General features: G+C 44.0%; 1 protein-coding gene across 5 annotated transcripts in view; it reads left to right on the top strand.

Moving 5' to 3' along the window:
• The window catches only part of MKRN1 (makorin ring finger protein 1), a 180,669-nt gene that overhangs the window by 143,188 nt on the left and 22,908 nt on the right, over positions 1-14,573 (top strand). For 4 of the 5 annotated variants that reach the window (XM_029615775.1, XM_029615776.1, XM_029615778.1 and 1 more), the window contains one exon: positions 3,198-3,412. In XM_029615775.1, coding sequence (XP_029471635.1) covers positions 3,198-3,412 — 215 coding nt within the window. Of the gene's footprint in view, positions 1-3,197; positions 3,417-14,573 lie in introns of those variants that run through there. The other variant, XM_029615777.1, reaches the window with a different exon arrangement.

The raw sequence follows: 14,573 nt of genomic DNA on the forward strand, positions 1-14,573 counted from the left end.
AATATATATTTTTAATATAAATTTAAGGTTTTAATGAGAGAGGTTGTGTCGTGAAACATTTTATTTATGTATATATTTAAGGAAACATACATAAATTGTCGAAATATGTTTCGTTCGTTTAACCTTTAACCTCTGGTTTACTAGTAGACTGAATTACCGTGTCGTGAAATTATGTTTGTCTAAAAAGTGTGTCACCAACATGAAAAGTTTGGAAAGCTCTGGTGTAGAGAATAGCAAAGAAATGGCAGAAATATTAAACAAATACTTCAGTTTGGTTTTCACTAAAGAAAACCCCGGAGAAAGGCTGTTGCTGGTTAACAAGACTGTAGATGGGGATGGAGTAGATGAAACTAATTTTACAGAAGAGAATGATTGGGAGGAGCTAAACAAACTCAAAATGGACATACCCATGGGGCTGGATGAGATACATCACAGGATACTGAGAGAGCTCAGAGATGTTCTGGTGGGTCCGCTGAAGGACCTGTTCAATAGATCCCTGGAAATGAGTGGTGCCGAGGGATTGGAGAATGGCAGAGATGAGGCCAGAAGCTAGAAGCCGGTTAGCCTCACGTCAGTGATTAGAAAATTAATAGAGACTCTGCTGAAGGAAAGAATAGTGAACTGTATATAATCCAGTGGGTTGCTGGACCCAAGGCAGCATGGATTCACCAGGAGAAGGTCCTTTCAGACAAATATTACTTTTTTGTTTGGGTGACTAGAGAATTGGATCGAGGAAGAGTGCTCGATGTGATCTACTTGGATTTCAGCAAAGCTTTTGTTACTGTCCCACATAGGCTTGTGAATAAAATGAGAAGCTTGGGAATAAGTGCCAATTCATCGCTCTCCATAACTTGAAACATTTGCTTTCCAATAATCCTAAGTGTGTTGTGAATTATTGGGAGGAGGAGTGCTCACATTGTTCTCACTCTCTCATATACACACACTAACACACATTCATTCTCTCTCACACACATGCTCATACAGGCTGCAGCCTTTCCTCTCACTTAACCCCCTTTCGTGTTCTTCCTTCTTCTCACACCTCCTTCCCTTCCCCCTCCTTCCTACTCTCTTACCAATTGCTTTCTCTCCTCTCGCTTACTTGCTCTCTGGAGCAGCAGCAGGTTGCATGCACTGGTGGCTGCCGGTGCGTGCTTCACTCCTCACCATTCCCCGCCAAGACTCCGCCCCCTGCCCGCCCCTTTTTCAGTAACCCATTTTTCGGCATCTACCGAGAGATACATGCACTGCCGCGGGCCTTTGAAAATCCCCGCAGTGGGCTCATGGCCCAGCCAAGGGCCCAGCCACGGGTTTTAAAAATCAGCCCACCCTGGGCCATGAGCCCACCCTTGGCTGGGCTCATGGCCCAGCCATGGCCCAGCCAAGGGTTTTAAAAATCAGCCGTACAGGCTCCCTGTTTCTCAGACATACATAGATGCTCCTTCCCTCTCTCACAAACATGCATTTCTTCTCTCACACAGGTTCGTTCTCTCTCTTACACACAAACACGCATATAGGCTCCTTCTCTCACACAAGCTCCCAATCTCTTATCTCAAACACACTCCATCCCTTTTTCTTACGCGCGCGCACACGCACACACACACACACACACATACACACACACGCTCCTTCCCTCAAACAGACTCCCTCTATCTCTCTCTCACACACACACTCCTTCCCTCAGACTCCCTCTATCTCTCTCACACACATGCTCCTTCCCTCAGACTCCCTCTATCTCTCTCTCACACACACGCTCCTTCCCTCAGACTCCCTCTATCTCTCTCTCTCACACACACGCTCCTTCCCTCAAACAGACTCCTTCTATCTCTCTCTCTCACACACATGCTCCTTCCCTCAAACAGACTCCCTCTATCTCTCTCTCACACACATGCTCCTTCCCTCAAATAGACTCCCTCTATCTCTCTCTCACACACACGCTCCTTCCCTCAAATAGACTCCCTCTATCTCTCTCTCACACACACGCTCCTTCCCTCAGATAGACTCCTACTTTCACTCAGGCTGGGCCTCTTGAATTAGGGTGCCATTCCAGGACTCTCTCTTCTGTCTCCACTCCCTTAAGGCTAGGATCCCCTGACGGCTCCTCTCTTTTTCTTTGCCACCGGTGGGATGGGATCTGCTGATAGCTCCTCTGAGCTGGACCTCTCTTTTTCTTTGTCACCAGCGGGATGGGATCCACCAATGGTGACTCCGGGCTGGGCTTTTCTTTTTCTTCACCACTGACAGGATGGGATCTACTGACAGCTCCTCTGTGCTGGGCCTCTCTTTTTTTTTTTTTGCCACCAGTGGAACAGGATCCACTAACTGCGACCCTGGGCTGGGTCTTTCTTTTTCTTCGCTGCCAGTGGGATGGATCCACCAATGGCTCCTCTGGATCGGGCATCTTTCTTTCTTTGTTGCTAGTAGGATGGGATCTGCCAATGGCTCCTCTGGGGCATTTCAGCATCTTAGCAGTAAGCACCCCAGGCAAATGCCCAGTTGGCTTGCCCTTAATCCAGCCCTGGGTAAAGTTTTGCCCTGCCTGTGGAAATGCCTTCGAAATTTAATATCTTAATGTTTTGAAATCCTTATTTGGTCTCGTTGTCTATTAGCTATTTTGAATTTTTAGTTCAATGTATAGCCTTGCCAAATGCATAACAAATTTATTTCCTTTGGGTGATACACCTAATGAAACTCCTCTGTATTAATAAAAGTAATTCATAGGAATACATGTAAGAATGCTAGTTTTTCTTTTTCTCAGTTTATTTTTTAAAGTTGTTTTTTTCTCATTTAGTCTATCTTGCTTACTTTGATCTTGCTTCCTAACTTTGATCTTGCTTCCTAACTTTGATCTTGCTTCCTAACTTTGATCTTGCTTCCTATCATCTTCCCTCTACATGCACTTGGTCTCTATAGGCCTGATTTTCAAAAGCATTTGCACACTTAAAACAGGTTTTTCATGTGTAAATGCATTTTACCCACGTTAAGTGTTTTTTGAAAATTGCTGCAATGTATGTTATTGAATTGTCCATAGGTTTTACCCATTAAGTGTACTTAATGCGGGTAAGTGGAGTTTGAAAGTTGCTTGGATAATGTTACATTTACGTGCATAACTTCTTTGAAAATTCACCTGTATGTGTCTGCTTACTTCCTTCTCTACTATCTGTCCACCCCGTATCTTGCCCTTCCCTCTCTCTCTGCAGTCTTGCATTGATGCACATGAGAAGGACATGGAGCTCTCATTTGCGGTACAGCGCAGTAAAGACATAGCATGTGGGATCTGCATGGAAGTGGTATATGAGAAGGCCAACCCCAGCGAACGCCGGTTTGGGATCCTTTCCAACTGCATCCATACATACTGCCTCAAGTGTATTCGCAAATGGAGGAGCGCTAAGCAGTTTGAAAGCAAGATCATTAAGTAAAATTGTTTTTTCTTACTTGGAAGATGTTTAATATCTTATGAAAGCATGTACATACATGCACTCTGCACATGACTGAATTGATGACAGGTCTCTTTGTCCTAGTGCAATTATTTTAATTAAAATATTGTGAAACATTACTGTATACACCATGGAATGTCAAGTTCTGCAGATGTCACTGTACTAAGCATAGAGCTTGACAAAACTTGCTGTTTTAAGCTGTTTTCATTTTTTACCTTGAAGCTTATACTCCAGTTATAGCTGTGGGGGGGACATTTTTTCAATGCTTCTTTTTTCCATGGAAAAAGTTCTCTTTCTAACATTTCATTGTTTCATAGATAATCGTTAAAAACAATGAAAGTTTTTAATTCTTCTTTAATTTTCAAAGTTTCATATTCAGCATTATCCAGAAAATGTGCAGAGTGGATTTTAGTGTGTATATGCAACACAACACTGGAGAACTAGGAACAGAAATATATTTCCTCCTGTACCTAGCCTTACCTAACTTAAGTGATAGGGTATAAACATTCCCTTACGTGCTGCTGTTTCAGAGATGTGATTCAATGAGTCCCACACTGGGATACAGTCATTTTGTTTAGGAAGGACAGGGCAAGCTTAAAACGAGAGGAATGAAACTGGAAAAACAAAATAAGCTGGACAACTATAGATCTTTTCCTTACATAGAACTACATGCCAACAGAAAATCTCATCTTGGTCACACACTTTAAACTGACAGATCCGCACCTAATATAGAATAGGTAACTAGAAATGTGCATACAGGAACTGAATTGGAAACAGAACTCCATTTCTTTCAGTACAGTGCAAAATGCAAAGATATCAGAAATGTTGTACATTCACATTCCAAAAGCTGACATATTCAAAAAATAAAATACTTTTTTTTTTTCCTAATTACATTCTCTGGATATTTTTCGGTCCTGACCTCCCCCACCTCCCAAAACAATGACAGGGACTGTCAGCCCCAACATAAGAGCTTCCCGAAACATACACAAGAAGCAAGGGCTTGGTGTCTCCTATATAACATCTTTAGCCCCACTTACAAAATGACGTTGACAGTGGAGGTTTGGTGATCCCAAAATACCCAGAAACTCTTAATGTAATAACTCCAACTCATCTCCTTCACACTACTTGGTTCACTCTCTCCCCTGTCTCCTCCAAGCACAAGTGTCTACCTTGTTCCTTTCTCTCTTTCCCCAAGATCACTTTTCTCTATCCAGGCTGTAGCATACTCTTTCTGTCTTTCCTCCCCGCTTTCTCCCAGTAGGCAGGCTGAATGACCTCTCTTTTTTCCCTGGGGCCTAGCATTCCATGAGCAGTGATACCGGGCCCTGGGGAAAGAGAAAGGAATCACCCCTCTTCTCTCGCCCTCTCTCCCTACCCTGTCTCACTGCTGCAAGAAGGGGGAAGGAGAGAGAGACAGAGAGAGAGAGAGGGTATGCTGCTTCTTGGCAAGGAAATAGGAGATAAAAGAGGGTGGAATCTGGCCAGGAAGAGAGAGAGAGAGAGGGGAGATTGCAAGTATTGTGAGTTTGCTGGGACTAGGGTAGAGGGGAAAGAGAGAGAGTGTCCCAGAGATCCTTTGGGCTAATATCTCAGTGGGTCAGTTTTTCAGAATCTATAGGCTATGTTCTTCATGACTGGATTTTATCGCTCAGGCTCAACAGATACATTTATTTCAAAATTTATTAACCACTCTATCACCATTTCTGGCAGTGTACAAACTTCCATCCATAATAACAAATAAAAACATTAAACACAGACAATTATTTTAAAACAAAAAACAGTAATAAAAAATTGAAAAACAATAGAGAATAAAGCAAAACCTAAAGACATACATAAGTGATAGTTAAAAAAATTATTTTTAAAAACTGAGCTAAGTTTGCTTATATATTGAAAAAAGCTGGGTAAATTGACTGATGATAATTCATGATTTAAGGCTTATTCATAAACCTAATTGTAAAAGATGTCTTAAGTGGCTTTCTAAACCTAGGCAAGGACATTTCAATCCTGAGATGATCTCCACCGAGTTGAATAGGCTAACTTTGTGTTCTTCATTGACAAGCAGAGCTGAATTACCAAGACACATGGGTGACGTCATCTGATGGCACCGAAATTACCTATCTCTCTAGCTCAGCAAAGTTTTACTACTAAGCATGCACAAGAGTTCCCATGCATGCGCTGCCTTGTGAGTACCTCGGTCTTTTTTTTTTTTTTGTCAGAGCTTCTGCACAGATGTGTACTTTTCTCTCTTAGATTTCTCTCTGCCTTACAGCTTTTCTTCAACTGCTTTTTTGCTTTTTTGCCTCGCTACCTCAGCAGCCCCTCAAACAGCACTTTTTAGTATTAAAAAAAAAAAAATCTGCTTCCAAGAAAACCCTGTTCAGTATCTTCAAAGATTGTGTCTGTGGCTGCAGGATGTTTGTCATAGATAGCCATGACATCTGCTACAAGTGGTGACCAGACCATGACTCTGCAAATTGCCATGATTGTGGTTGAATGTCTCCTTAGAACCCAGAAGAGCTGGGTGTGGAAAATGATGGAACTCCACTGGTCAGTGGAGTGGCAGGGCTTCCCCGGGTTCCTTCCATGCTGAGTTGAGCAAAGACTCCTTGAACAGGCCTTCCCCACGTATGGCTCCAGATTCTGGATCCACCATAGTTTTTGGGGTCAGGCAAGGCGCAGTTGCACTGGGCGCCAGAGCCAGCATGCTCCACAACATGCTCTCAAGCCTCTTCTCCATCATGGGGGTCATTTACACCAAAGAAGCATTCTTTGCCACCATTGCCATGGTTGGCACCATCAGTGCAGAAGTCCTCAATGCATCTGGTTCATCAACACACACTGCATCATTGATGCAGAAGTTTCTGGGCACAGTTTGTGCCAATAAACTCCATAGTGACTCTGGCATCGATGTGGCCCAGAAGAGGCTTCACAGATACCCTCATCTTTCCTAACTCTAGAAACATCTCTTTTTCTCTCAACTTTTTTCATTTGTGCAATTTTTAATGTACACTTCAAGCAAATGCAACTTGAGATGAAATACAAGAGTTTGCATACATCATAATATGATAAATCCTAAGTATTAAAAGAAAAAATGATAAAAGGCAATAAATACCTATATGCAAACATACATGAAGTCCACCATTATAACTGAGGAACAATACTACTATCCAAAAGTACTGACAAAAATAAGCAAAGAAACATATTTAGTTCATTAATCAAGAAAGAATGCAGAGAAATCGAGTAGACAAAGAGGAGGAGGCTATGATTGGCTGCACAGTCTTATTGTTAAAAATAATACTTAATTGCCAAGAATCATATAGGAAACATTTTGGTACTTAATATAACATTTGCATGAAAATTTTAACATACATAAAGCTCCTAACTGAAGTACGCTTGATCTTAATAAGAGAAACTATTTCCATCTTTTCTGTGTGGATTTAGCAACATCAGGAGAAACTCTGACTTTCAAATTCATAAACAGTTCCTCACAATGCTCAAAAAAGAATCTCAGAATCATTTTCTGTCAAATTCCAAAGCCAGAGAAAAAATTAAAGTTGTTGGAGTAACTTTCTTATCCGATGTCTCTAAAAGGGGTAGTGTCAAACTATCCTCTGTTATTGTGAATGCTCAGATTATCCCCCTTCTATTTCTTCTTAACATATGGGTTAAATAATATGCCCTTATGACTGGGTGTATCAAATGAGCTGACACCTTCAAAATCTCCCCTAAATACCGCTTGAAAATCTCCACAGCAGAAACAGACTGAACTTTAGGGAAATTTATAAAACACAAACTCAGGCTTGGAGAAAAGTATCCTTAATAATAGCCTCTTGTACCCCAGAAAATGTATTGGTCTGATTTTCCACAGTTTCCAGGTATCTCCTAATATTGGTTAACTGAATTTTTTGAGAATTAATTTTCCCCTTTAATGTCTGGATGTTAACCAACCATAATTAGTGCCATTTGTGCAATCAAAGTCTTGACCAAACTCCAAATACCCTTCCAAGTTTCCTCCAATGTAAAACCATAAAGCCTCTCTAGTTGGAAACAAGTCCCAACATTCCCTTGCTTAACCAAGCAGCCTGTTGTTCTTTGATAAGGCGATGCACAGACTCCAAGGTCCCCCGGCGCCGAAATCAGTGCCGGTCGCGGAACCGACCATCGATCTCATTCCGGCAGCATTGGCACTGCTGCTCTGGAAGATGGAAGCGCTTCTAGCCGCTTTTCCACCGACGGATCCTGGGCCACCGATGGCTCCGGTGCCTTCCCCGCTTACCCTGTCGTCGGGAGGGGAAACACCGTTCCGCATTCCTCCATCGGGAGTCCTGCCAATGCCTCAACCATCGATGCTGATGTGCCCATCGGCGCCACCGATCCATCCATCGGTGCCCTCGATGCCTTCATCGGTGCCTCCAGTATTTCCCTTGATGCCTTTGGAGCCTAGACCGGGACCTTCAGGAATAGCATCATCCCGTCCTTCTCAGGTCCCGAGTGGGGCAGGTGCTGATCCTTATGACACCTGGACCAACGATTCTTCTCAAGACACCGATGACTTGCCATCGCCACCTTCTCCTACTGAAAGTAGGAAGTATTCTCCTCCAGTGGACCTATCCTTCATAAATTTTGTGAAGGAAATGTCTGAATTGATTCCCTTCCAATTGCAGACTGAACAAGATGACAGACATCAAATGATGGAGGTGTTACAATTCCTGGATGCTCCCAAGGAAATAACCTCCATCCCTATTCACCAGGTTCTTTTGGATCTCCTCAAAAAGAACTGGGAACACCCTGGTTCTGTTGCTCCAGTCAACAAAAAATCTGATACCACTTATTTGGTCCAGTCAGCCCCAGGTTACCAGAAACCTCAGCTGGATCACCAATCTGTGGTTGTAGAATCTGCCCAAAAAAGGGCAAAAAGATCAAAACCTCACTCTTCCATTCCCCCAGGTAAGGAGCAGAAATTCCTGGATGCCATTGGCTGGAGTGTCTTCCAGGGATCGATGCTTATCTCTTGGATAGCCTCCTACCAGCTGTATATGACCCAGTACAACAGGGTCTTATTCAAGCAGATACAGGACTTTGCAGAGTCCCTGCCTCAGCAATTCCAGGAACAACTTCTAATCCTAGTACACAAGGGTTTTGAAGCAGGGAAGCATGAAATAAGATCCTCTTATGATACCTTTGACACTGCTTCCAGGGTATCTGCAACTGCTATTTTGGCAAGAAGATGGGCCTGGCTTAAGTCTTTGGACTTGCGCCCTGAAGTACAAGACAGATTATCTGATCTGCCCTGCACAGGAGACAATCTGTTTGGCGAACAGATTCAGCGGATGGTGGCGGAACTCAAGGACCATCATGAGACCCTTCGCCAGCTCTCTCTGATGCCCTCTGAGTATTCCTCCAAACAGCCTTTCAGGAAGGATACTAAAAAGTCATTCTTCCGTCCAAAGAAGTCCTATCCACCACAGTCTAGGACTCGTTCCACGAGACCTTTCCAGAAGGCCCAGTCTCGTCAACCTCGTAAACAAAAGCCACAAGCAGCTCCTCAGCCGGGCCCTGCTTCCAGTTTTTGACTCCTGCATAGAGAGCAGCAGCCAGTTTCCACTGCCTCAGATACCAGTGGGAGGTCGATTGTGCCATTTCAACAACAGGTAGCACACAATCACCTCAGACCAGTGGGTCCTTGCCATAATCTCTCAAGGTTATTGTCTGAACTTTCTCTCCATTCCACTGGACTCCCCACCTCTACCGGCATGGAGAACATCCGACCACTCACTACTCCTGGAGCAGGAGGGATCCCTCCTCTTCCAGTCCAGAGCAATAGAACCAGTACCTTACTCTCAACAAGGCCTAGGATTCTAATCCCCAAAAAATCGGGAGGCGTTCGTCCAATCCTGGACCTACATGCCCTCAACAAGTACCTCCAACGAGAAAAGTTCAAAATGGTAACATTGGGTTCCCTCCTTCCTCTTCTGCAAAGAGGAGACTGGCTCTGCTTTCTCGATCTCCAAAATGTGTACACACACATTGCAATAAATCCATCTTATCGCAGGTTCCTGAGATTTCTAGTAGGCCCCAAGCACTATCAATACCGAGTGCTCCCATTCGGCCTGGCATCTGCACTACAAGTCTTCACCAAGTGCCTCTTAGTAGTAGCAGCCTTCCTCAGGACTCAAGGTGTTCACGTCTACCCCTATCTAGACGATTGGTTGATCAGGGCTCCCACTCAGCAAGCTGCTCTGTTGTCCCTACGTCTTACTTTACACACTCTTATTTCGCTAGGATTTCTCGTCAACTACACAAAATCCTGCTTAGTCCCATCTCAAACTTTATCATTCATAGCGGCAGACTTGGATACCTTGCAGGCAAAGGCATTTCTGCCTTGACAGCAAGCTCTCACTCTCGTCTCTCTCGCACACCAACTACAGTCTCAGCACCGCACGACTGCACGCCACTTCCTCATCCTACTAGGACACATAATGTCCTCAATACAGGTTACCCCAATGGCCCGCTTGGCCATGAGAGTCATGAAGTGGACTCTAAGAACACAATGGTCTCAGTCCATCCAACCTCTATCCACCACTGTCCACATCACCGACTCACTCCATCAGTCCCTAGCCTGGTGGAAAAATCAGATCAATCTCCTCCAAGGTCTGCCCTTCCAGGCTCCAGACCCTCAAATAATTCTCACCACCAATGCTTCCAACCTCGGCTGGGGAGCCCATGTGGCCGATTTGCAAACACAAGGAACTTGGTCTCCAGAGGAAGCCAAACACCAAATCAATTTCCTGGAGCTGCGAGCAATCAGATATGCTCTCAGGGTTTTTCAGGATCGCCTTTCCAATCAGGTCATCCTGATTCAGACAGACAACCAGATGGCCATGTGGTACATCAACAAACAGGGAGGGACGGGCTCCTACCTACTGTGTCAGGAAGCTGCGCAGATATGGGCAGAGGCCCTCTCCCACTCGATGTACCTCAGGGCCACCTATTTGCCGAGAATGGACAATGTGTTGGTGGACAACCTAAGTCATGCTTTCCATCCGCATGAGTGGTCCCTCAACCCCACAGTAGCAGACTCAATATTCCAACCTTGGGGTCATCCTCGCATAGACTTCTTTGCATCACCTCAGAACCGCAAGGTAGAGAACTTTTGCTCTCTTACTCGCAGCCAACACTCACAGCCAAGATACGCGTTCTCCCTTTCATGGGCATCCAGTCTCCTATATGCATTCCCTCCACTTCCACTTCTCTCAAAGACTCTCGTGAAGTTACATCAGGACAAAGGATGCATGATCCTGATAGCACCTCACTGGCCTCGCCAAGTGTGGTTCCCAATACTTCAGGATCTCTCCATTCGCAGGCTCATTCCCTTGGGAAAGGACCCGCTTCTGATCACTCAGAATGGTGGGTGCCTACGCCACCCCAATCTTCAAGCTTTGTCCCTGACGGCCTGGATGTTGAAAGGTTGATTCTTCAGCCACTTAACCTTTCGGAACCAGTTTCCCGTGTCCTGATTGCTTCACAGAAGCCTTCCATGAGAAAGTCTTACCTATACAAATGGAACAGGTTTAAGTCATGGTGTTCTTCTCAATCCCTTGATCCCTTTACCTGTTCCACCACGAAGTTTCTAGACTATCTCTGGCACTTGTCAGAATCAGGTCTAAAAACTTCCTCCATCAGAATGCATGTCAGTGCGGTGGCCGCCTTCCATAAAGGGGTTGGGGATGTTCCTATTTCGGTACAACCCCTCGTGACACGTTTTCTGAAAGGCTTGCTTCACCTCAAGCCTCTACTGCGTCTCTAGTCCCATCCTGGGACCTCAACCTGGTTTTAGGTCAACTTATGAAACCACCATTCGAGCCTCTCCAATCCTGTGATCTTCGCTTTCTCCCATGGAAAGTGATTTTTCTTCTGGTGATAACATCTGCTCGCAGAGTTAGTGAGTTACAGGCCCTAGTTACCTATCCACCTTACACTAAACTTCTGCAGGACCGGGCAGTACTCCACACTCACCCTAAGTTCTTGCCTAAGGTAGTATCAGAGTTTCACATTAATCAAGCCATTATTCTACCTACCTTCTTTCCCAGGCCCCACTCCAATCCAGAACAGGCTCTGCATATCCTTGACTGCAAACGGGCTCTAGCCTTCTATCTAGACCATACAGCCACCCACAGGAAAAGCACTCAATTGTTTCTCTTTCCATTCCATCAAATTAGGACAGCCTAAGGGTAAGCAGACTCTCTCCTCCTGGTTAGCGGACTGCATATCCTTTTGCTATCAGCAAGCAGGCATTCCACTTCAAGACCATGTTAAAGCACACTCTGTGAGGGCCATGGCAACTTCAGTAGCACACCTACGCTCTGTGCCGCTTCCTGACATTTGCAGGGCTGCTGTCTGGAGTTCTCTCCATACCTTTACAGCCTATTATTGCTTAGACAAGGCCGAAAGACAAGATTCCATCTTCAGCCAGTCTGTCTTGCGCAACCTTTTTACTATTTGATGTACCAACACCGTTCCGCCTGCCCGTTAGGGTTCAGGATGCCCTCTACCAAATTCCACCCCACTCCTTGTGCCTACCGCACATCTTGGGTACATTTAGTGCATTTCTCTGACATCCTCAGCTTGGTACTCACCCATATGTGAGGACTACCATCCTGCTTGTCCTGTGAGAAAACAAATGTTGCTTACCTGTAATAGGTGTTCTCACAGGACAGCAGGATGGTAGTCCTCACGAAACCCGCCTGCCGCCCCGCGGTGTTGGGCTCATTACGTTTTCTTATTTTATTTTTCGGCACTTCCTGTAGCTTTAAACAAGACTGAAGGGGGACCCCTGCTGGCTGCAGGTTTAGTGCCATGCTGGGCATGCCCAGTAGGTGCCAGTCAAAGTTCTAGAAATTTTGACAAAAGTGTTCCGAGATTGGGCTCCATCCTATGATGTCACCCATATGTGAGGACTAACAACCTGCTGTCCTGTGAGAACACCTGTTACAGGTAAGCAACATTTGCTTTCTGTTCATAGCCTGCTCATGAGGAACACATTAGCAGAGAAGAAACAACATGAAAGCCATAGTGGGGCTCATACCACTAAATTGGTTCCAGGGGCAATCCAGGAAACTACAGAAATGGTGCACTTGACGTCAGTGCTGACAAAAATGGTTGAAACTATTGTAAAGAACAAAATTACTTAACATATAGACAGTTATAGTTTGAGAAGAAACCAACATAGATTTAGCCAAGGGAAATGTTGCCTCACAGGGAAATAACTTTGAAACAGCCACGCAGGCACACATTTTTTTTATTTATTTATTTATTTATTTAATGCCAATTGTGAGCCTGCCCAAATTACCCAGAAACATTGTTTTTGCCCAGGATGAACTGATCTTGTACTTTAATTCTCAACTGCACCAACAAGTTAAAAAGAACAACTAATGGGTATCAGGTGCTCTAACATCCCCACTGGACAGCCAACCCAGAGATTTTATGCTTTCAAGATAGGTAAATGGAAGAACTGTCTGCAGCCCAAATGGAAGGGCCCTTACAGCAAGCATCCTTAAACAGGGTTGAAATAATTATTTTTTTGATTTCTATTAGCAAGAACACCAGTGTCATTTATACACACACATACTAGCAACATTATAGATTGCGGAAAATTGACGGTGTGAGGTAGTCAGTCTTTATTATTGATTTGGTTTAAGATGGCGTAGTCAAGAGTGGTAGATCAGGTCCAGTCTGCACCATCAAGCAGCGTGAGCTATTCCTCGATCACAAGCCACTAAAGCTTCACATCATTTCTGGGTCAGCACTCTCTACCCAGCATTCACTAGCAGCGCTCTCAAAAATTATTACCCAGCAATCAATGATAAGTGCGCACCAACAAACTGTGACACAGTTTTGTTAAAATGCACTAGTGAACACATATGGACATACAAGAGGTCAAAGTCATTAAGTTAAATCAGGTTAAAGGTAAAAGATAATACTTACCTGGAGAATTCCAGAATTCCCTAAAGAACTTGAAATAACAAGTTAACATAAAGAATTTGATTTCTTGAATTAAAGTTGAAATTCAACAATTGTTTCATTAAGAGTAACTAATTGAAGAAAATACTTAACTGTATCTTGGTAAGAAGTAATTCTTGTACAGGGACTGGTTTCTATTCCAAACAGTGTTAAGAATTAGAGTGAGAGTCACATATGAAAAATTGTTTTTGAACACCAAAATTGAAATTGACATTTTTGAAAGGGTTGTTTGTTCAATAATTACACTTGTTTCTAGAGGTGAAGCACATAGAAAATTATCCATTTGCCAGCAAAATAAAATCCTTTAATTATAAAAGTGCTTCTGAAATCATTTTCCTATTTTGATTTATTTTCTGGTGAAGATACTCTGGGTGTGCAAACTATCACTATACCATCTTTAAAAGCGGAAACCCCAATTGCCTTACCATCTGGCTATGCACATGACAGTGCCCGAGATAGTTTGGTGCCCAAGGGTGTTTACAGTATATTAGATATGTGCATCCATTGGCCTTCGAATAGCTGCCTTTGATTGTGAAGCCCATCTGGAGCAAAGGCTACTCTCTGGCAGCTGCACGCTAGGTAGGAGTCGCAGACAGGTGACGTCGCTGCAAGCCTAGGAGGGAAGGGGGAGAAATAGTGTCCCATGATGTCCTGTGCTGACTTCACCAATTCTAATGATTAGAGATCTCACAAATCTGCCGGTGTCACTCTCATTCTCACAGACTCTCCTTCTGCTCTCCCCCGACCAAGCAGTTTTTAAAAGCTTATTTGGTTAATTCCTTCAACTTTCCCTCCATGATTCACTACTGATGTGAACTTTATAATACTTTCATCCACTCCTCAGCTTGGAAGTCTCCACTTGCCTGACTGCATTACTGTCTTCCTTGTACACAAAAAATGCTAAGTTGCTTACCTATAACAGGTGATCTCTATAGACAGGAGAAATCAGCCACACAGTTCCACCCTCCTCCCCTTAGAGTTGAAGGTTTGCCTGCTGTATAGATGTGCATGCTCAAAAAAGCCTTAGTTTTTCTGAGCTCTGAAACAGCTTTTCTGTCTTGGTGTTGTCAGATGACACCACCCACTTATGTGAATGATTTGTCCTCTCTATGGAGAACA

The sequence above is a fragment of the Rhinatrema bivittatum genome, chromosome 9 (genome assembly GCF_901001135.1).
Source record: "Rhinatrema bivittatum chromosome 9, aRhiBiv1.1, whole genome shotgun sequence".
In the NCBI taxonomy this organism is placed as follows: Eukaryota; Metazoa; Chordata; class Amphibia; order Gymnophiona; family Rhinatrematidae; genus Rhinatrema; species Rhinatrema bivittatum.